Genomic DNA, 23,033 nt, shown 5'->3' with positions numbered 1-23,033 from the left:
TGAGGTGAAGCAAAATAAAAAAATTCCTTCAGTAGCACCTTAAAGACCAACTAAGTTTATATTTTGGTATGAGCTTTCGTGTGCATGCACACTTCTTCAGATACACTAGAAACAGAAGTGTCAGACCCTATATATATACAGAGGGTGGTGGGGGTGGGTAACATCAGCCCATCACCCATTCCCACCCACCCCCACCACCCTCTGTATATATATAGGGTCTGACACTTCTGTTTCTAGTGTATCTGAAGAAGTGTGCATGCACACGAAAGCTCATACCAAAATATAAACTTAGTTGGTCTTTAAGGTGCCACTGAAGGAATTTTTTTATTTTGCTTCGACTCAGACCAACACGGCTACCTACCTGTAACTGTGAGGTGAGTGAGGCTGAGAGACTTGAAAGAAGTGTGACTAGCCCAAGGTCACCCAGCAGCTACATGTGGAGCAGCAGGGACGCGAACCCGGTTCACCAGATTACGAGTCTGCTGCTCCTAACAACTACACCACACTGGCTCAGTAACATGAAGAGTCACCTATACCATCTCATTTGTTACTCCTTGATAAATATAGGTAGCTTAAGAAGAAGAAGAAATCACCTACCTGCATACACTTCAGTAACTCCAAGAAGACGTCAAAGCCATCTAGAAATTTTTGCCTCAGATCATCAGACCACTCAACTGGTTTGCTTATCAGAACGTACCTGAAGTACAGCAGAAAAATGTTTTCAATCTGATTTTGGGCTATCCATGTAAAAACATTTTTGTCTGATTAGGTATAAAAGACTCACTTTAAATCCAGAATCAGGCTTTGGACTCGTCTGAATTTGAAAGCCTGTAGCGCGGTGTACCGTTCGAACTGAAATCTGCCCTGTATATCTCGATGTCTTAAGTGGTCCATAAATGTTGAGATGATAGTAGTCATGAGGTTCTCCTCTACTATTAACATTCGAGCCTATGTCAAAATAGATATTTAAAGGTTTGTTTCTATCATGTCTGCTAATGACAGAGATAAGAGACTCAACTAACAGAAGGCGGCTCATGTATATGGTTTTTATGTGTATATAAGGTAGCCCTATTTCTGTAGCAAAAGCAGTCTGGACAGGAAAGCCAGTTACTAGGTGGGAGATCACCTGAGAATCCTCTGATCCTTGAAGGATAAAATAAAAGTTACAACTCCATGTCTATAGCTAGGAATTGTACTTTTAATGGCTGACAGGGCTTTATCTATCGCTCATATGAAAACAAAAGAGTCATAAAAGTACTAATTGGCATGATTTTTTTGTTCTAAAGCCCTATAACCCACTTTTCATCACTTCGTTTTAATCAGATCTATAAAAAGGTACCCAATTTGGGCAATATAACAATCTATTTACATCTCAACCAAGATGTACACAGGATCTTTCCTGAGAAAAAAAATGTTTCAGTAACTGAGGGAAAATAAACTGTTGGCTTTAACCTTACGTGAAAACATTACCCATATTTATTCAGTCTAACATATCTGAATCAGTTAACAGCCATAATTTGGTACTTTTCTCATTAAAAGGAGTACATTTTCTTCATACTATGTTCAGCACTTTATAATCTTCACTAGAAATTTTCAAGCAGTCACCTTAAATAGCTACACCCATAATTATGTTATTTCTATTATGGCACTGTAACCCTAATCCAATTTCAAAAGCATAGCACTGGAGCCCTACAGGTATACAGAGATCTTTGCACGACTAATTTTGTCTCATTCAGTTCCACCTCCTCACTGGACTGAGATACAGAGTTGAAATATAAAAAGGACATTAACATATGTCTCAAAGAGTGTCAGATCATATTCCCTATTATTGCCAAATGCCTCCAACACAAGCATGTTTCATGTATATTCATTATTACGTTAATATCTCTGATTGCTCGGTACATTACTAAAAGGAGAAACTGTTGCAGCCATACCTGTCACTGAAGTTCTCAACCGAAAATATTTGTATGAATTACAAGTATACTAAAGCACCAACCTAATGTCTTGCTCATTCCTTAAAGCACGGGTCCTCTGGGGACAGGAATTCATCTATGAAACTATTATACTCGAGCTACTAATTTAACATAAATGAGTCTTGTGGTCTAATACTATCACAGAAGTACTAGTAGGGAATCTCTTTCCCCTCCCCTCTGTTCTTTCCGCCATTGCCTATTTTGGACTGTAATCTCCTTGTGAGCAGAGATCTCTATTTTATCCATGAAACTATGCAACACTGATTACCTGTGTATAAAACAATAACAAATTATTAATGTCAGATCTGAGCGGGAGTTGAGGCAAAGAGAGTTTCAGTCAGCATTTAAGTACTTACAAGTGAAGGCACTGTGAATATCTGTACCGAAAGGTCAGCAATTGAGTACTCTCTGTCGTGGTCATCTTTCACATAATCATTCTGCAATCGCTCATAATTCTATTAAAGAAGGAGGCAAAAAAGGCAAAGGGTGCCAACTATCAGTTTAAAAAAGGAGCCACTACTCACCAGAGTAGGCACAGTGAAGAGCTGAACAGAGAGAGCAGTCACCGACACTGGCCGCTCGTGATCATCCTCCATAAAATCTCTCTGCAACTGCCGATAATTCTAAACAACAAGGGGGAAATTCACCTCTAATCTGCACTGACCAGATGGTCTAACTAAGTTTAAAGCTGGCAATGGGATGATTTTCTACTAAAAACTGCATTTGTGCAGAAACAGTGCAAACAAACTTGCAGCATCATCACCATTCACTAGACCATTAACAAGCACAGTTATAGCAACAGTTACTTGTGTCAAGCAAAAGGAAGTCAGTTAGAAGTTGCCATAAAGAAATGCTATTGGGTTTAGCCAATATTTAGAGGTCATATTTGGGAAGCAGGGCAATATATAAGAATAATTTTTTATTTTTTAAGATTACATGGTTGACTACTCCAAGTTATTCGAAAATGACGCCTGACTTCATTCCACAACACAACAGCCCTCTTCAGACGATCTTTCAGGCTTCGTAAACCACAGTTAGCTAGGAATGAGAGCTCCTCCCCCCCCCCTCCCCAAGCCATGTGCCAGTTTCAGCACAAAGATTCTGGCTTGTATTAAGCCAGAGTTCACCATTACGCCTGGTTTAACCTTGGTTAACTGCTTTTTTATTTGGATTGTTAGGCACATCCAACAAAAGTGGTAACATGTGCCATCCAAATCACATAGGAATATACATTTCCACATTTAGGCTCTGACCCAAAGCTTCCACATTGACTTTAATATTGAGGCCGGCTTTGTGCACGCATCTAAACAGTACATGCAGATCTGCCCAAACATCAAGTCATCAGGCAGTCCTTTTACGTGCAGGAATACCATGTACAACCCAGAACTCCAAAAGGTATAAGGAGCCTTAGGCAACAGGTTGTTACTATTTAGTGCAGGCATGGCCAAACTCCCCCCCCCCCCAGCTGTTTTGGGACTACAGTTCCCATCACCCCTGACCACTGATCCTGTTAGCTAGGAATGATGAAAGTTGTAGTCCCAAAACACCTGGAGGGCCAAGTTTGGCCATGCCTGATTTAGTGTAACAATCTATGTGTTCCACTATGTGGTGCTGACCTTTAAAACCCTAAACAGCCTCAGCCCAGTATACCTGAAGGAGCGTCTCCACCCCCATCATTCAGCCCGGACACTGAGATCCAGCTACGAGGGTCTTCTGGCGGTTCCCTCACTGCAAGAAATGCAGTTACAGGGAACCAGGCAGAGGGCCTTCTCGGTAGTGGCTCCTGCCCTGTGGAACGCCGTCCCATCAGATGTCAAGGAAATAAACAACTATCTGACTTTTAGAAGACATCTGAAGGCAGCCCTGTTTAGGCAAGTTTTTAATGTTTGACGTGTTATTGTGCTTTTAATTTTCTGTAGGGAGCTGTTGGGAAACCCAGCCAGGTGGGCAGGGTATAAATAATAAGACTGCATTTTAAAGTATTGTTCATTAAGAAAGTTACTCACCCTTGCAAATCGGATAGCAAAGAGCTTCTTGTACTTCAAATCCATAAGTAGGCTGCTCATGAATAACTGATGGTACACACTTCTAGCTCCTGTTGTTGTTGTTTAAAAAAAGAAAGATACATATCAATGTGGAGGATTATTATATGACAGCATCATCCAAATAACTTTAGAGCCATCATCAAGTTTTGACAATGTGCTGATGTAGAGACTGAAATAGTTAAAAAATCATTTTAAGTTGTCATGAAGATAAGGTGTCCTAACAACTTGAGTGGGGCTCACTCCCTATTAAGTGTGTTTAGGATTGCAGCCTTAAAAGACTTGTTTTACCAAAAAAGCAACTCCGAGGGCCTTCTGGTGGTTCCCTCACTGTGAGAAGTGAGGTTACAGGGAACCAGGCAGAGGGCCTTCTCGGTAGTGGCAACTGCCCTGTGGAATGCCCTCCCTTCAGATGTCAAGGGTAAGCCTTGCACAGTATAGCACAGGAAGCATAGCAAGACGTGGCACAGCATTAAGAACCACCCACAGTCTATAGCTCTGCTTCTCCAGAAATTTAGAGGTGTAGATGCTTGTTTGGCTTAGTTCTGAGCTTGGCAGCCTTGCTTCTTATGATATCCTGAGCAGCACTTTCCTCTTGACGATGCCTTCCACCAAGACTGCAGTAAACCAGGAGTAAACTAAGCTATATGAAGTCTGTGCCCATCCCCAGTGGCGTAGTAATGGGGGGCGGGGAGCAGCAGGCTGGACAGGGGTAATCACCTCCAACGGCCGCCGCTGCCAGGATGAGTTGCGGAAAGAGCTCTGGCGGCTTCCGAGCCCGGCCCCTCCACGACGTCTCCTCCCTGCCGGAGGAGTCGCCCTCCGCCGGCAGCACAGCCTTCGCCTGCCTCCACGATGACTCTGAAGAAACCCAGGCAGCAGGCGAGCAGGACTAGCCCCTGTGGAGCCAGCGCAAACTGGCTGTGAGGAGAACCGCCTCAAGCGCAGTAAGGACGGGCGGAGGGAGGGCCAGAGGGAGAGGGGGTGGCCTGCCGGATGCCGCCCGCTGCTGCCTGCTGTGTCGCCACCGCTGCGCGTCATATCCCTCCTGTGCGCGCATGCGTTGTGCGTCGTGATGCGCGACGCATGCGCACGATGAACACCCCGCCCCGTGGCGGGGTGCCTTCGAGTTTGCCGCCCCGGGCAGCCAGGCAGCTTAGCTATGCCGCTACCCATCGCTCTCATCACAGCTGCTTTTTGCTCTGATTTATCTAGGCTGCTCTAGCTGTCTGAAAGAAGATGAGTTCCAGCAATCGAACTGTGGTGCAGGTAGATTCTTAAAACAAGGAATAGCCTACCTTTCCAGAGTTTAGAATCGGACAGCATAAGTTCATCCACAAGAGAAGAGTTTTCTCCAGGTACCTCCTGTAAGCCAACTTGACACAATATCCTTCGAAGGCCATCTAATTAAGGAGAAACAGTAATACATGAACTGGTTTGCTTTAATCATCCGTTTTGTGCATAAAACTCAGTTGTACGTAAGACAATTAAATCTCCAACATGAACATTCTTAAAATAGAAGGCATTCATCTTTATTTCGTATTTACTACAGATATGCATGATCTTGCAGAACAGGCTGTCTCCAACATAGAAAGCTTAAGTGATGTAAGGTCATTAGAGGAGAATCATATTTAGAAAGCAGACAGGTGGGACCTGAAATTGCTCAGGGATAGGGATGATTTGCAGTCAGGAAATGGCATGGGAGAAATATAGAACTCTCCCTACTTCAGGTGCCCTTGCGGCTGATTTTAGGAAACGAAAAGAATGTTGGAAGATTCTTTCAGGGACTTTCCACATCACAAGTAGCTTCGTCCTCATGCTTTAAGTAAAATGGACCAATAAGCCTGAACACATATTTTTGTTATGTTTGTACCATGTTCACAAGACCTTATCCGTCTATCATTCTGTCCCTAGAAAGGGGAATGTTCTGCTTTTCAATCATGACTTTTCTCTTTCAACTATATCATAATTGTTTCAAATTTCAGTACCTGAATATCCAATAATATTGCCAAGCCAAGTTAGAAGCTTCAAACCAAAACTCTGATGGGCAACAATAGATGAATGCATAACTTGAACCTTCAGCGGCTTAGTCTGGCGACTGGTACTTCTCTTAAGAAAAGGAAAGGGGAAAGAGCAGGGGAAAGAGAAGCCATTAACAGGTTTTGCCCCAAACACAGCACTTTTCTTTTCAAGTTTGTACAGTTAAGACACAGAACAATCCCAGGCAACTGTATTTTCATGGTTTTCCAATATCTAGTACTATATGTCTACACTTTATAATGCAAGAATTGTAAAACTTGAATTCTGTTTCTAATACTGTACTGAAGGTGAACAGCCTTAGGAACAATTGAAATTAGTCCATCACCACATTTAGGTTCAACTTCCCTTACCCTTTCTGGCTCTGACAGATATGACTACAGCAAAGGGCTTCCAATGGAGAGCACATTACTTGTCTGAGAGGCATGGGGGGCCATGAGTTCAAGGCTTCTTTCCCAACAAAAGATTTCAGTCTTCAATCCCATCATGCAATTAAATGACACAGTCAAGGCCAAAAGTGCAAAGAATCTATTCACCACAATGCAGGTCACAGTCTAGTTTTGGACATTGTGCATGTAATTCAGTGATGACTGCAGAGAAACATTATGGCTACACTCTTTTGAATACACAATATTTGATCCAGTAGATGTATCTGCTGAACTTTGCTTCTTAGCATGAGTCATACATGTTGGACTGGGGGTTTCTTCATTAGACCCCTAGAATCTTAGGGAAGACTTGAGCTGAAAATACAGTATACATTTTCCATTCCAATCCTATGCACCTTTACTCACAAACACTATAGCAATTTGAAGGAAAACACCAGTCCTTTGAACTTTGCCTGGAAATAAGACTGCGAGCCAATTCAACACTTTAAGCACTGGTGAGTTGTCATCCCAATACCCGATTCCCATTTAACAGTCCAGCAATTATACTCTGAATTATATTTAGTTTTCAGTCTTCAAAGGCAACTCCATGTACAATACATTGCAGTAATCTAATCTGGAGGTTACCACAATTTTAAAGTAGAATGTGCCAATTTTTAGTTTTTGAAGAACGATAGAAGCATCAGGCAAGTGACTTACAAGGCATGCTGCCACTTCCATCAGACACATTTAACATTTCCTTAACATTCTTAAAATGTCACATACAGTTTTAAAATGTTAATGGGCAGATATGCTATAAGTGAATTGATTATAATGAACTAAGGATATATACCGTACCATTCAGTTAAGGGAAATGAAGCAATGTCACTTACCACTATCACCGATTTGGCTTGGTCACAGTACTGAAAGTCTCCATAGCGAACTGACCTGCGTCCCTGTTAAACAGTTACATGGCTATTAACGGCTAATTAAAGATATAACTAAAACTTTAAATAATATGTTTTGATTGCCCATTGAAGTCACCTACGTTTCTTACCCTTGAATTAGACTGCTTGAATTAATTCAACCCTATACCAACAATGACTTCTGCTAATAGCACATATTAACACAATTAAGCTTGTGTTAAATATATTTAACATAAGTTAAAATGTCATATGTTCAGTTTAAGTATGTACCGTGTTTCCCATATTTTAAGACACCATCTTATATTTATTTTACTTGGCTTATTTTCGGGGGGGGGTGTCTTTTTATTATTATTACTGCAAGTACGGTACATCCTTACCACAGCCAGCGTTGCTGGCTGTCACGTTGCTGCTGCTGGATCCCGGAGGCGGCCTGCTGGGTGGGTGCCAAGCAGCGCCACACGGAACACCGGTTTGAGGCAGCCTGCCAGGTTGGTGCTGATCAGCGCCACGCGGAGTGCTGGATGGAGGAGCCGGTCTGCAGTCAGCGCCCAGCAGCTCCACGCTGGATGGAGGAGGCGGTGCTCCATGCGGCACTGCTGGGCGCTGACTCTGCAGACCAGCCTGCTGGAACGGCGCCAATCAGTGCCGCGCGGAGCACCGGATCAAGGAAGCGGTCTGAAGGGTTAGCAGCCAGCAGTGGCGCACGGTGCACCGCCTCCTCAATCCAGCGCAGCGCTGCTGGGCGCCGACCCTGCAGGCCGCTTCCTTGATCCAGTGCTCCGTATGGCGCTGATCAGCACCGACCTGGCAGGCTGCCTCCTCGATCTGGCGGCCTGCCAGGTCGGCACCAATCAGCATGGCGCGGAGTACCGGATCGAGGAAGTGGCCTGCAGTGTCGGTGCCCAACAGCGCCGCACGAAGTACCGCCTCCTCAATTCAGCAGCGCCACGCCTCGCTGACTCTGGGCTGACTCTGCAGACTGGCTCCTTGATCCGGCGCTCCATGCGCTGACCCAGCAGGCCGCCTCCTCCTGCTGCCACGGCTTGTGTGCTGGGACCTGCTGGCTGGCTGGGACACTCGGCAGTCTCGCTCTGCATGACGCGGAGGTATCTCTTATTTTCGGGGTATGTCTTATATTTCACAAATCCTTAAAAATACTGCTACGTCTTATTTTATGACTACGTATTAAAATAGGGGAAACACGGTGTGTATGCTTCACATATGTTTATCATGTAAATTGCATTTATTACTGATATAGCGAATATCACATATGAAAAAGCAAACAAAACTATTAAATTCCTCAGCAATTCTGAAAGATCCACAATCTTATGATAAATATATACCTTTTGAGCTGGGATTTATTTAAACAAACAAACAAATGAAAGGGTTTTTTTTTAAAGAGAGAGAGAGAGAGAAACATACACACTATGATATCACATCACTCTGGGTGGTTAAGGCTAACCAGGGCTATAGGCAGGCAAATTCAGTTTCCTGCCCCTGAATTAGACTGAGGCCCATTTTGGTTTTAGTTGAGTTTCATGTGTTAAATACTTATCCTAAATTACACTCCAGCAGAGGCTTCCATAACTGGAAGGGGGAGAGAGGAGGTTTTCATCGGAGCCGAGCCTCTGTGAATGCAGGGACATAATTCAGATATAACCATAGGGTGTGTTTCCCCCCACCCTTCAAAAAACTGATTAAGCCATCTTACATGCAGTCTGATTGTTGCATGAGACGGAAATGGTTGAATAACCCTTAAGAGTTTATTGATTCAAAACACATTGTTGAGCAAAAAACTCACTGATTCTTGTGCATAATTTTGAGATTTGCTCTTTTTTGTGTCCTGTGCTAGTGCTTTCCCTCTGGCCAGTCTTTTTTTATTTTTATTTTTTTCGGATTTCAGCAGCAGCCACACACCCTCCACAATTAACTTTCAGCCTCAGAGTGAGCATGTTGCTTGTAAAATATTCAGTGCTGCAAAGATTGGAGAGAGCCTCACTTCGTTTTTACAGGTTTGGCCTCTACTGTATGTTACATTGGAAAAGACTGGCTAAAATATATTTTCTTGGTGGATGGTGTAAGAAGAGAGGAGGTTTTTTCCAATTTTAAAAAGTGCTTTCCCAGAGACTCACTGTGAAGTTAACTTGCTAAAGCATTGCCAAAGAATCTCAGGCTGGGAAGGCATCCAGGAAGGAAGTGTCCCAACTTTCACAGCATGATTTGCGAAGTGGAGGTGGTGGAGCAAGTATAATCAAGGAAAGAACTAATGAACTATGCTCCAGTGTTGCTTTGGAAATTGCCTAGTTCCTTCTATTCCTTCAAATAAGGTAAATAGTTGATCAGCTAGCAGGAAGGAAGAATGGAAGGAACTACAGGACTAAATCCTCTTAAACTGACCAAGCTTAATCATTTTTATCCAATATTTCAATGGAAATCTAAAGAGCTTACTTACATCTCTGTCTACAGTTGTTGCAAAACCAATGGCTTCCTTTTGTGTGCAATTGACAGCCTTTTGAAGAGTGTAAATAACCTGTTCATATGTGTGAACTTCATCATTAAAAAGCATGCAGAAGTAAGTATCCGTCTTCTCACTGTAAAGACAATATTACGAATAAGGAATATAATTAATTTAAATCAATCAAGGTATTTTCTCTGGCATTTCAATACTTCTATTTACTGGAATCTCTATTAAGGAAACATACTCAATCAACAATACATAGCTGCCAAGTTATCCCTTTTTTAAAGGGATTTTCCCTTATGCTGAATAGGCTTCCTCGCAAGAAAAGGGAAAACTTGGCAGCTATGACAATAGGAAGACGGGGGGCTCTTGTAATTAATTTTACTACCGTGCCTTGCATGAGTGGAAAGCTACTTCTGCTTGTTCACGACAGCCTCGCCAAATTCCTCTAATTTCCCAATCCAACTGACCCTCTGTGGACCATCCCGCAGGGACTACAGAGCTTCAGGAGCAACTTGGGGAGGGGCAGAGGGGATTGTAGTGAGGAACATCCTACTGTACAGGTGGAGTTCTGTTTTATGTTCTCTGGATCCAAGTTACTATGTTGCGTGGACAGACGGAGTCCCCCCAACCCCAGGCAACCCCTGAATGGAATAATGACTCAAGACAACGTGCTATGTGATTAAAATTGGCCACAACTTTATATTGGGCATTTATCCTTCCCAGTCCCCAGCCGGGGATCTGGGAGACATCAGGGTTATCCAGAATGTGTGGGGATTGGGCTGGCTCTGGAGAACATATGTTCAAGCAGAGAGCCCGCCCCCCCGTTTCGCCGCTGTTGGAGGGGAGAGCAATGACAACCTCTCAGCGTGTGGCCAATGCCTCCCCTCAAGACCCCTTTAACGGGGAACCCTGGGATCACTGACGCAAGGGTGGCGTGGGTCACCGCTTCAGCGCCCCCCCCCCCATTTAGGAAGATAGACTAAAGGATTCCGCCCAAGGCCTGAAACTGCCAAAGTTGTGACGTTTTGCTATGGGAAAGGCAAAACCTGCCAATGCAGGGAAATTCCTTTCCGGCCCTTCAACAGCGACCCTGACGTAGCAGCGCCTGTGTACCTGTGGAGAGGAGGTTAACCTGCAAAAGAAGACTTAACTGAGGGAAGGCAGGGTGGGAGAAGCTCAGCAGCCAACTGCTGCTTCGCAGGTAAGGTTCACCCTCTGTTGTGTGGGCAGGGTGGTCCCTCCCCTTACCTATCCGATCCCCTGGCAACACCTCCCCAGGCGGGATTGGGTGATTGGCTGAGGTAGGAGGAGACCTCCAGGTATCTAGCCTGGGGAGGATAAAGCCAGCCCAAACCACCAGAAGCCGCACTGGGATCCAGGGGGCTGCGCGCCAACACGCAAAAGGCATTTGATGTGGGGAACGGTCATTATCCTACGGGATATGCTGGATCCTATTACTATTTTCAATGACATTAGCTTACTGTAGCAGTGCCAAATTGCATTAGATACTTTTGCCAAGAAGCTCTATTCTACAACAACAACAACAACAACCCCTAATTTCTTCAGTAAATAAAAGACGAGAGGGAGAGAGAACAGACTTTTCAGTAAGAAAAAGTCAATATAATTCTTTAGAGAAGAGTATGCAAAACATTTCCCTTTTAGCCTCTAGGAACAGCTATTTTAAGTATGTTTAGTCAAAGTTATGTCCCACTGAGTGCAATAGCATTTACTCTCAAGTAAGATGTATCCACTGAGTGCAATCCAGAGAAAACTGATTACATTGAAGAACCGCTGAAACAAATGTGATGTAAATGTGTGTCACACTTATTTCAATGGGACTAAAAGCACTGGCAACTCTTTTTAGGCTGCACACAATGTCATTTATGAATTAAGATGCAGATAACATTTTCCCATTAAAAACTGTGCCAGTCTTGGAAGTTCAAACAGTAATTTTACTTACACTGTCTCTAAACCAGGTGGTAAATCATTTTCTTTTTCCCATGTTAAAATATCTACAGCATACTGAAACACGATAGCAAAAATATTGTAAGCTTTTGCTATCATATCTTCTGCCAAATGCACAAGAGGATCCTAAAATGAAAAAAGGAGGGAAGTGTTAACATCGAGATAATAATTTCTAACGTTTCCCCTACAGCTAAAAAAAGTTTAACACACCAAAGTTAATTATTTGAAAATTATTATACAGTGGTACATCGGGTTAAGAACGTAATTCATTCTGGAGGTCCGTTCTTAACCTGAAACTGTTCTTAACCTGAGGTACCACTTTAGCTAATGGGGCCTCCCGCTGCCACCATACAATTTCTGTTCTCATCCTGAAGCAAAGTTCTTAACCCGAGCTACTATTTCTGGGTTAGCGGAGTCTGTTACCTGAAGCGCCTGTAACCTGAAGCGTCTATAATCCGAGGTACCACTGTACCCTAGTCCAGGCATAGGCAAACTTGTTCCTCCAGTTGTTTTGGGACTACAACTCCCATCACCCCTAGCTAACAGGACCAGTGGTCAGGGATGATAGGAATTGTAGTCTCAAAACATCTGGAGGGCCGAGTTTGCCTATGCCTGCCCTAGTCTATGGGATCTGGTTGCTAGAAAGACTAGAAAAAGTCATTTTAGTGTTAAAAAGCTCCTGAAGTGAAGAACAAGACACTTAAATACAGAAAACATAACGACGCACACCTGACTGAAATAACAATCTTGATGTATTCCCTCCTGCTTTGTACAGGAGGACGCAAAGATGTCATGTGGGTAGCGTGGCTGGGCCTAGAGTTAGGCCAGAGAGTGGGCTCTCAAATTTTGCTCTCTGTCCAAACCAGAGTTACCTGAACAACAGCACAAAATAATTTTCAAAACCTGTGTATCCTTACCTCCTCTTCTTCTGTTTCTGAAGTGTTATGTTCATGCTTCTGGCAGTAGGGACCTTCTTTCCAAGCTTCAGTATCGCCACAGTCACAGAAACCTCCTCCACCAGATGTTGTCATCTACAACATTATGAACAAGAAAGTATGCTTCATAAATGAAAACCCAGGCTGGTAAACTTTCTATCCAAAACTGATTGGCAATCTGGGAAACAGTGAAGAAGACTTGAGTGACAATTTAGAGATTTGTGGTGGCTTTTCGATCCTTGTGATGTTACGTTAAATGGCTGCTTTAAGGTTTTGTATAACAAATCTTATACTCAATGGAGCAGAGACTACAGGAATGTCCTTTGGGCTCACCACCAGAATAAGGCTCCATCTTCCAGTAATAGCCCTGACAGCTGGCTGATCCCAGTGCCAAAGGATCAGCAAGTCTTATGAAAGGGCAGAGGGGAAGGAAAGTCATTATTACCTTTCAAACTAAGGGTAAATCAACGATATGAGCTATAGCAAGCAGAATTCTCCTTGCTTTTAGAGCTAAGCAGGGCATATTCTCCAGGTCTGTCCTGCCTGCTTTTTTATGAACAAGGATTTTATGAACAAGGATTCAATAGATTCTGTTCCAGCTCAAGCCTCTACTCATGATAAAATGCCTAAAGGTAAAGGTAAAGGGACCCCTGACCATTAGGTCCAGTCATGACCGACTCTAGGGTTGCAGCGCTCATCTCGCATTATTGGCCAAGGGAGCCGGCGTACGGCTTCCAGGTCATATGGCCAGCATGACAAAGCCGCTTCTGGCGAACCAGAGCAGCACACAGAAAGGCCGTTTAACTTCCCGCTGTAGCAGTACCTATTTATCTACTTGCACTTTGACGTGCTTTCGAACTGCTAGGTTGGCAGGAGCAGGGACTGAGCAACGGGAGCTCACCCTGTCGCGGGGATTTGAACCGCCGACCTTCTGATCGGCAAGCCCTAGGCTCTGTGGTTTAACCCACAGCGCCACCCGCATCCCGATAAAATGCCTACTATTGTACTAAAATATGAAGTCATACAGACAAATTAGCAGACATGATCTTGGAATCATACATTATAGGAATTATTGTATAGAATAAAAGAACAAGAATCACTTGAGTTTATTGCATGACTCACTTATACCAGTTCCAATTTTAGGTTAGATTATGGAAAATACTGACTGGTTGGCCTTATGATTATTAGTTCTGCCAACTTGCATACTTCAAGAAATGCACTTCCCAAAGAAATTACAGGAAGTTTCTCCTTGCTACAGCAAGTGAATTAGGTGATAACAATATAAGGACTATCTTATCTTATTCTTCTTCAGTTACCGTAGTAGCTATTCTAATGAGACAGTGCATCTGGCTGTTAACCAGAAGGTTGGTAGTTCAAGCCCGCCCAGGGTCGGCTGTGGGCAGGATTCCTGCATTGCAGCGGGTTGGACTAGATGACCCTTGGGATCCCTTCCAATGCTAATTCTATGAGTCTATAATCTATGTTAAGCAATCAGAGCAAAAACAGATCCAACTTAAAGATAAGGCCAGGGGAATGGAGAGTGAAGCCTTTCCCTTTTAAGTCTGCAATTTATTATGTTTAATATGCCAACTTGTATGAAGCATATTATGGGGTAGCAGTATAGAGAAACAAAATCTGAAAGGGGTAAAATGCCTGATGAAAGCTATGGAGTTAATCTCAGGTTCAAAGTAAATAATAATAATTCAACCTACAGTATACAAAGACTGAGCTATATAACTTCAGACTATAAGTGGTGTGGTGTTTTAAGGACTTGTGTTGTTTCATAGATTTTTTTTTTACCTCATTTGACTTTGTTGTAAGCTGCCCTGGGGCATGGGCAAAGAGCATAAAGCATCCTTAGAAAAACAAACATGATAACATACATAACGTATCTGCATTGTTGTGCCATCAAAACTGGATTATCACAGCTGATTAGTAGGAATTAACATTTGCAGACCCCTGATAATTTCTGCAAAGGGGAAATAAATCCAAAAGTTGGGCCAGGGTGTGGGAGGACTGAAGATCAACAGACCACCAAATCCAGAGCTCCACTGGGCACATGGCCTCAGGCTGAGAGGGAGAAGCAGCATTTTACCTGTCCCCTTTCTGTTTTTTTTCAAAAATGATTTCTCTCCTATTGCATAGCTGCCAAGTTCCGGACGTAAAGATCCGGGATTGGCAGCGCGCGCATGACCGGAAGTTGCGTGACGCAACTTCCGGTGGCGCTTCGCCCTTCTATGGGCACCAGAAAATGGCGGCGCCAGCGCCGGAAGTCGCTTCCGTGCATGACCGGAAACATAGAAGGGCAGAGCGCAACCGGAAGTCGCGTCACGCAACTTCCGGTCATGCGCGGAAGCGACTTCCGGCGCCGCCATTTTCTGGTGCCCATAGAAGGGCAAAGTGGCACCAGAAAAATGGCCGCCGGGCCGAAGCCGATTTAAGGGACAATACCGGGATTTAAACCTAAACGGGAGACCGCCGGGAAATGGTAAGAAAAAAGGGGTTTTCCCGGCAGATACGGGATACTTGGCAGCTATGCTATTGTTTCCAATAGGAAGGAACACGATCCAGCTCCAGGGTTGTCATATTAATTCCCTCTGCTTTTGGGGTACGTGTGTGTGGAAGGGGTGTCAAGGGAGTGGGAACACTGACCCATCTCTGTAGCATCTACTGGTTTCAGAGCTCAAAGTTGGTAAGATAGGGCTGCAGAGGTTCCTGTGACAACTTGGAGGGGGGCAAACTGGGTCAGATCTCCCATGAGTTTGGACCACTGCCTCCACCCTCACAGGGGGAACTGAAACACCCTATGGTCCCTAGGATGCACTGTCTGGGACCATAGGATTGCAGCCAAAATACCTATTTATTTGTTAATTTCAGCCTTTAGTGCATCATATGTTTAGTGATAAAGGGATATACTAGAGATGCTGTTTTCATCTTTTAAATTACAGTGCTGAGTTATTTGTGAGCGTAAGGTAGCTGCTGTGTCATAACTGTTGACACATTCATTTATTTTCTGTGATTTTATTGTCATTAAGCCCATCTACCTACACTTACACCTAATCTAAGGAAATGAACTTCAAAGTCAAACTTTTGGTTCCGAAAGCCACAACATTTAATGTTACTCAAAGTACTGATCTGTGTGAAACATCAGGGCTGCCTGGGCAAGTGGGAGTACTTCCTATATACTGAATTTCATAGCTTTTGTAATGCTACTTTTGCATTGGGGAGCAGAGGAAGAGAGAGGGAGGAGAGGAAAAGGCAATAGGGGGGGGGGAAGTGTGATAAAATGTACACTCATTTGATTTGACCAAGTCACAAATTTGATACTGAATGAGACATCACTAAAATCACATATAGGCTTACTAACCCTGTATCGATGCTCTCTGTGAACACTTCCCAGGAAACATTCCATGCAAAGCACGCAAGTTGGATCAACTGCACAATCTCTGACAAAAAAGAGAGAGTAGAAAAACATGTAATAAAAGGGCCAACTACACAATATTTAGGATGAACTTCTATACATATTTAACTAAAAACAAGCTCCACTGAATTCAATACGACACTTCTGAGAAGATCTGTATAGGATTGCACTGCCAACTGCTTGAGAAAAAGCCTGTAATGTATATTGGACATAACCTAGAACCTTCTATCCAGATGGAAATATTATATGTTATTGTTGTTATCAATATCGTTATTTATTGAATTCATATACCACCCTATACCCATGGTAAAAAGTCATGTTTTTGCATGTGGGTGTCTCTTTCCAATTGCTTTTTTAAAACTACAGAAATTAGGATTAAATTTTATAATGGTGCTCATTATGGATGGCTTAGAGGAGAACTGCTATAAAAGTGTGTGATTGGGAGGAGAGGGGAGATTGTTCCTTCTGACAAACTGAAATGTTTGCACTGATGGAACAACTCCCATAGTGCTATGTTGAATTCCCCCCACAGTAGACCCATTCAAATTAATGGCCCCAACTTAGTCATGTTCATTAACTTACATGAGTCTACTCTTCAGTAAAATTTAGTTGAATGCAACCCTATATTTCTCTGGGGTGGCTGACAAGTTGCTAAATCTGGAAGTTCTGTATGTATGTTGGGACCCAAGCATACACATTTATGTGAGAGGGAGAGAGGGGAAATAGCATTTAAGTATGGACAACCCACCACAACTTCTGCAATCCTGACACCCAATTTTGAGAAAGCTGCTGAAATTCCAAAGATTCGTGACACTTGAAACTATGAGGACTAAACTACGGAGAAACAAAAACTGCAGTTCAAAACCACTACCTGCCCAGAAAGCAAAGAATTAAAAAGTACTAAATGGCAGCCACAAATAACCCAAACAGGTTGGGTTTTTGCTGTTCTTTGGAACCAGAGCTCAGGTATAAGAATGGAATCAAATTGTGCCCTCATGAGTATGTAGCCTGATCTAGTTGGGACCTAACGAAAAAAGGGGAGGAGGCATTTTTTGCCAAAATCCTGCATCCAGTTACAACTTCCACACCACCTTCCACACAGCCCAACCATCTGCAGCATGTAGCTGCCTTTCTTCAACTTTAACTGGTATGCCAACTACAACAATACCTGGGCAGGGAACTTGCTTTCACTGTATTCACTGGATTTTAATGGATTGCTTTTATTGTAAACTGCCCTCAATTTTTTTAATGAGCGGTGGTATTAAAAATGTTTTGAATCAATAAATAGAGCTCAAATAATTCAACTGTTAAGGGACTTGACAGTTTAAAAGAAGTGACTAGTTACCTGCAAGAGTATGTAGGTTCGCCAACTTTAAACACCCGGCCACAAAGATGTGAAGGTTTGTTGGATTGCTCAAGTTTCTGAAAGCCAAATGCAGGGTCTTCACCACATAGGTACCATTCCATTGGTCCCAGCAAAACCTGTTGCGCAAGCAAATCTTCGCTTTGTGGGGCTGGATTAGGACCCCTACAGTAAATTTTGGGTACATAGTAGGCAAGGTGCTTGTATATTTCTTCCGGAAGATCAGATGTTTGCAGCCATTTCTTTGAGGGGGAAAAAGTTAACACACATTAGCACTGCCTCCCAGAGTTCTTTGCTCTCCTGCTTCTGCCCCATGACAAGAGACAATATGCAACCCATTCGGGTCACCAGCAAACGTCTCAAATTAAAAAATATTTCCAGCATATTTCTTTATGAAAATACTACAGTGGTGGTAGAACTTTCCTAGGCAGTATAACATCTCTACAACTATCAATATAAAATTTAGTCAATTTTAATGTCTACAGTCCAGAGAGATACTCTGAGCATATCCAAGAGCATATCCATGACCAATCAGCTTTGTCAACTTTTTTCCTTGCCTTTTAAAAGCTGCAAGTTTCAAAGCAGTTTACCATGTGGCAATGCGTACACAGAGATGTACAATAAATACAAGTCTAAAGTCAAACTGCACAACTAGCTGGAGGACCCTTTGAAAAGTGGCTGTTGCCTCAAAATTGGTAGTTTCAAAAAGCTTTTAAAGAAAGGTGCAACTACATACAAATAAACCCATAAACACCTGCATTTGGCAACAGCCACAAGACGTCAATGAAGTTTTACTGCTTTTAAAGTTTTATTCAATGGAATTCTGCTGACAGTGTTACATTTAGTATGGGGTGGGGTGGGAGAGAGCCAAGGTGAAGGAATGGAAGCCTTTGAAAGATTTTTTTTTTAAAAAGTGTTAATCAGAAGACATGGCCTCAAAGCCCATTATATCACTGCTTTTCTTTTAAAACTATCGTCATTAAAAAACACAGAATAAGCAAGTGGGTTTTCAAGGCATGCCAGGAACACAAAGTGATTCAACTTCAGTATGCCTGGCCTGAAGTAACCTCACTTGCCACGCTTGACATTTATGCTGTGCCTGCATGAGAGAGAGAAAATGTTAAATAGCACCGCACAACTGTGCTCAACCTGAAATAGGGGAGGAGGTTCAAGAGAGTATTCCCCAACAAGCAACCATACCAGTGCAGGAAGGATCCAACTGTCTCATGACAGAAATGCATGAAAGTTATTCTGAAAGCTCTTCCTGATTAGCTCAGGTATTTTTCAGCAGTAAAGGAATGAAATAATTTGGTACACCCACCACTGAGAGTAAGAATTGCTTTGCTGGATCAAGACAAGATCCAGCTAGTCTAGCATCTCTTTCTTAACAGAAACCATCCAAATTCTTCTCAAATCAAACTTCACAAGCCCAGGGCACGAAGGTGATGAGCAATTCCTATTACTTTCATCCTGGAATTACCAAACATATACAGAGTGAACCTTGCAATTTCCAAAATTTAACCTAATATTTGGACATGCTGGTAGCAAAACTAGCTTCCTCTTTGGGGCTCATTTTTGGCAATGGAAGGGTGTCGGACTCATCCTTTTTACTGTGAAGCTGGATGAGCATTTTAGGAATTTTTTATTGTATGTCATTTTAAACATTCTGGTTTCTATTTGATTTTATCTGTTTGTATTGTATCTAGCTTTGAGACTTTTTTGCATAAAGCAACTAACAAATATAATTAATAATAAAGAACATGGGTTTTCACAGCTCCATCCAATACTTGTTATTTTCTGGAAATATTTTGACTTGATAACTTATTCAGAATGCAGAACCTGATATCTATGATATTTAAACATACTGTACCTGCAAAAATCCTATAACCATGCTTACAGATTCAAATATGCTACTTTTTACACAAAGATAAAACACTTGCATTTTTCAAGTGCAAATCATTTATAATTTCAAATTAAAATTAAAGCCACATTTTAATTATATTCTTTCTAGGTTTTAATTCTATGTACAGTATACTGAGTATGTACAGTATACTCAGAGAACATTTAATCATAATAAACTAGTCACATAAAATATATATTTTAAAAGATATAAAGCATTTAATTTTAACAATTCCATAAGCATAGTTTGTGATAACATTAGGAAAGTTAAACACAACTTAATATTAGACATCTTTGGTGACTACACAGGAGTGCCTCGGCTACAAGTTTGCCTTCTACTGTACAAGATATACTTTCCTTTGTTTTGACAAAAGGGTGCAAGATACAAAAGATAAGAACATACTGTTTGTTCACATTAAATGAAAAGGCAACTGTAAGTTACCACAAGTTCCCTACAAAAATTCAAATCTCCACAGGAGAAAAAGAGAGCTTCACATACAAACAAGATTTTTCAATTTTCTATACCAATCTATTAAATATTTAAAAACTTTCATTTAACATGTTACTGATAGCTACTATGAGGACTATAAAACACTCCATATTGCTAAAAGCCCCACAATGGGCAACAGATTCCAATTCCACAATTCTATGTGCCAATCCTGCAAATGATTGTGGGTATGGGAAGAACCAAATCTGCAAGCACTAGATTCAAAATGTCTAAATATACAGATTATCAATTAACCACAGGATGCTACTGAGATCAATTGTGAATTTATTGAGCTTAACATATAAACATAAAGTAACAACAATTATGATGCCTTCCATAGTTCTAGTTACAGGTAGGTAGCCGTGTTGGTCTGACATAGTCGAAACAAAATAAAAATATATATGATAATACATTCATCATAAATACAATTATGATAATACATTTCTGGGAATCAAGAGAATACTATGAAAAAGTATCAAGACTTCAACAAAAAAAGGTAAAATTCAGTCCTGGGGGGAAAGTATTTTACTTGGTAAGAGAAGTCAGGAGCTCAGTTATAAAATTATAAATATTAACATGTTATAAGAGAATTCTGGTTATATGAGGTGCTAAAATGAACAGGCTGTTAGAACATTTTTGACTTATGACATCTAATTCATCTTATATTTTACAAAACACACAAAAGGAACAGAATGATGTCAAAACATAACTCCATATCCATCTATGCAAAGTTACACCATGACACTCCATCAAACTATACATTCTCCAACCTTGCAGCGAACTGCAAATTTTTACCAGGCTGCTTATGTATTACTGGAGTGTTAAATGTTTTAAAGTCTGGCAACTTATTTCACTGGAAGGAATTGTTCTCTGCTTCCCAGAGCTGTTCATATGAACTCAAAGATGGGTCAGATGAACAATTTCAGAACTACAGTATTTTTTAAAAAAAACACGAGTTCTGTTTAAGGGGTAACTAGAAAGAATATTCCCAAAGAGACAGAAGTGACCTGCCCTTAAGACTTCAGTTATACCCTCAGCAACGCTCACTAGCAGTGACTTACAGACACAGAAGCTTCGACGAAGAGGTTTAGATGCGAGAACACCTGCCATTTTCCCAAGATGACTTTAAACTTAGAGAGGAGAAGGGAAAGTGTGAAGCCACCGAATATGCAGTATTTTAATGTCAACCACCAAAGCTATTTATGACTGGTACCAGAAGCTCTGTTTACAAATTAAATACAAGTCGAAGAGATCCATTCCCAATAGCCTTGGAGAAGATAAAGCACCCCCCCCCCAAAAAAAAGAAAGAAAGAAAAAGGAGTGCATTTCAATTAACCCCGTTGACTTGTGTTCCCTCGAATGAAGTCCGGAACTTACCACGGACTCGTTTCTTTCGCCGCGACAACCTGTCAGGGTCTTTCACACGACCCCTCCCCCCCCTCGAAGCGTTGCTCTCTGCAGCAGCACAGAGGCATCAAGGAAAAAAACCAACCCCAGGGCTCTCTCGATTCGTGCTCAGTAGCACTGCGGCACAACTCCTTGCCTAACTTCGCAGACCATTTTTATTTGTTTAGGAAACTTGCTTTCCCTCCCCCCTCCCCGTTTCTCCGACGCCAAGCAGCGAAGACCCACCCGCCTTCCCCGCTAGGCAATAATGCCTTTTGGCACGCGCACCCCCCCCTCTTTTTTTGTTTTTGTCTCACCGAGCTTTGTCTTCTCAACTCCCTTCTTCTTTTTTTGCGTGTCAACAAGAGGCCGGCACCCTCCCCTTCGCTGGACGTGGCTTCCCACACCCACCCACCCCATCGCTGGGGAGCGAGTGGCTACCCGCCCAACTCTAAACCCCCACCCACCCACCCACCCCCAAAAAACCTATCCCACCCTCTCCGGCCCCTCGCCTCTTTCTCCGCCCGCAGCCCTGAGCATCCATCCCCTCACAGCCTCCCTCCTCCTATCCTCGTCCCAACCCACACACCTGACAGCCTTGCCGGGCCTAATAATGCCCAGGTCGGACGCCCACCCCCGGGCCGGCCGGCCAGACGCCTCGGTCTGCCCTCCCTCGGCGTCCCTTCCCCGCGAGGCCTCTCACCAGGGCAGTCTCCTCGGCGGAGCACTCCAGCAAGCTCCTGTCAATAGCCGGGACCTCCGTCTCCCGGTCCGCCGCCATCTTCTCTCCTCCCGCGCTGCTGCTCCTCCTCCTCCTCATCCGCCTCCTCCGTCGCCAAGTCAGTGGCACCCGGAACCGGGCTCGGCCGGCCGGCCTGACCTGTAGTGCGTGCCTGCCTGCCTGCCTGCCTGCCTGCCTGGCAGCCAGCCAGGGGAACCCGCTTCCGTTCCGAAGCCAACCCCGCCTCTCCCCAGGCGGCCCGGACCCTGTTCTGCCTTCCCTTCCCGGGCGGAAGAGACTACATTTCAGGGTCTCGCGAGGCATCCTGGGAGTTGTAGTTCTGAAGCAGAGGTGTGGTGGGGGGAGCCTTTCGGAGAGGCGAAGCGTCCCCACCGCTTGTGATCTACCGAGCCTGTTTGTTGTGGGCGCAGCTGCCCAGCTTGCTATTGGGCAATAAACAAGGAAGGCGGCTTAATTTGGCTTAATTTGTGCAAAGTTTACGCTCCCCAAGGGCTTTGGTGGCTCAGCCCGAGCGTGAATAGTAGAAAATATTTGAGCATGTACAGAGTGGGTTTGAGCGCTCTTTAGCGTGCACATCGCTGGGATTTCAGCGCGGTGCATGGAAGGTACCGCAGCGGAATTTGCTCGTCTAGATAAAAATAGGATTATTAAAACTATCCGTTCATCCAGCGTTAGTACCGTACTTGTTCTTGTTTCCAATATTTATCTGCTAGAATTGAACACAGACAACTATAAATGAAGCTCCAGTCATTTTGCAAGACTTAGCTTGTATCACACCCTTAAGCTTACCCAGTTTGGTATTTCTAGTAATTATAAAATAAAATAAAAATCTTTAATGGATGAGGACGGGAGAGGCTTGTTTAACACTTTGTCCTGTAGGGAGCAGCAGTGTACCAATATGTATGTTTTTAGGTGGCGCTGTGGTTAAACCACTGAGCCTAGGGCTTGCTGATCAGAAGGTCGGCGGTTCGAATCCCTGTGATGGGGTGAGCTCCCGTTGCTCGGTCCCAGCTCCTGCCAACCTAGCAGTTCGA

General features: G+C 43.1%; 1 protein-coding gene across 2 annotated transcripts in view; it reads right to left on the bottom strand.

Annotated features, from left to right (window-relative positions):
* The window catches only part of UBR2 (ubiquitin protein ligase E3 component n-recognin 2), a 61,110-nt gene extending 38,858 nt beyond the window's left edge, over positions 1-22,252 (bottom strand). The window contains exons 1-13 of one of the 2 annotated variants that reach the window (XM_060273037.1): positions 21,961-22,252; positions 17,468-17,727; positions 16,069-16,147; positions 12,684-12,797; positions 11,762-11,892; positions 9,793-9,931; positions 7,308-7,370; positions 6,004-6,124; positions 5,314-5,418; positions 3,980-4,068; positions 2,498-2,596; positions 785-948; positions 598-697 (exon numbers count right to left, since the gene is read on the bottom strand). In XM_060273037.1, coding sequence (XP_060129020.1) covers positions 598-697; positions 785-948; positions 2,498-2,596; positions 3,980-4,068; positions 5,314-5,418; positions 6,004-6,124; positions 7,308-7,370; positions 9,793-9,931; positions 11,762-11,892; positions 12,684-12,797; positions 16,069-16,147; positions 17,468-17,727; positions 21,961-22,077 — 1,581 coding nt within the window. In that variant the 5' untranslated portion in view covers positions 22,078-22,252. Of the gene's footprint in view, positions 1-597; positions 698-784; positions 949-2,329; positions 2,429-2,497; positions 2,597-3,979; positions 4,069-5,313; positions 5,419-6,003; positions 6,125-7,307; positions 7,371-9,792; positions 9,932-11,761; positions 11,893-12,683; positions 12,798-16,068; positions 16,148-17,467; positions 17,728-21,960 lie in introns of both variants that reach the window. The other variant, XM_060273036.1, reaches the window with a different exon arrangement.
* Between the last annotated feature and the right edge of the window lie 781 nt (positions 22,253-23,033).

Source organism: Zootoca vivipara, chromosome 3, assembly GCF_963506605.1.
Source record: "Zootoca vivipara chromosome 3, rZooViv1.1, whole genome shotgun sequence".
Lineage (NCBI taxonomy): Eukaryota > Metazoa > Chordata > Lepidosauria > Squamata > Lacertidae > Zootoca > Zootoca vivipara.
The sequence above is the reverse complement of the archived record's forward strand: the minus strand, read 5'-3'. Positions and strand labels throughout refer to the sequence as shown.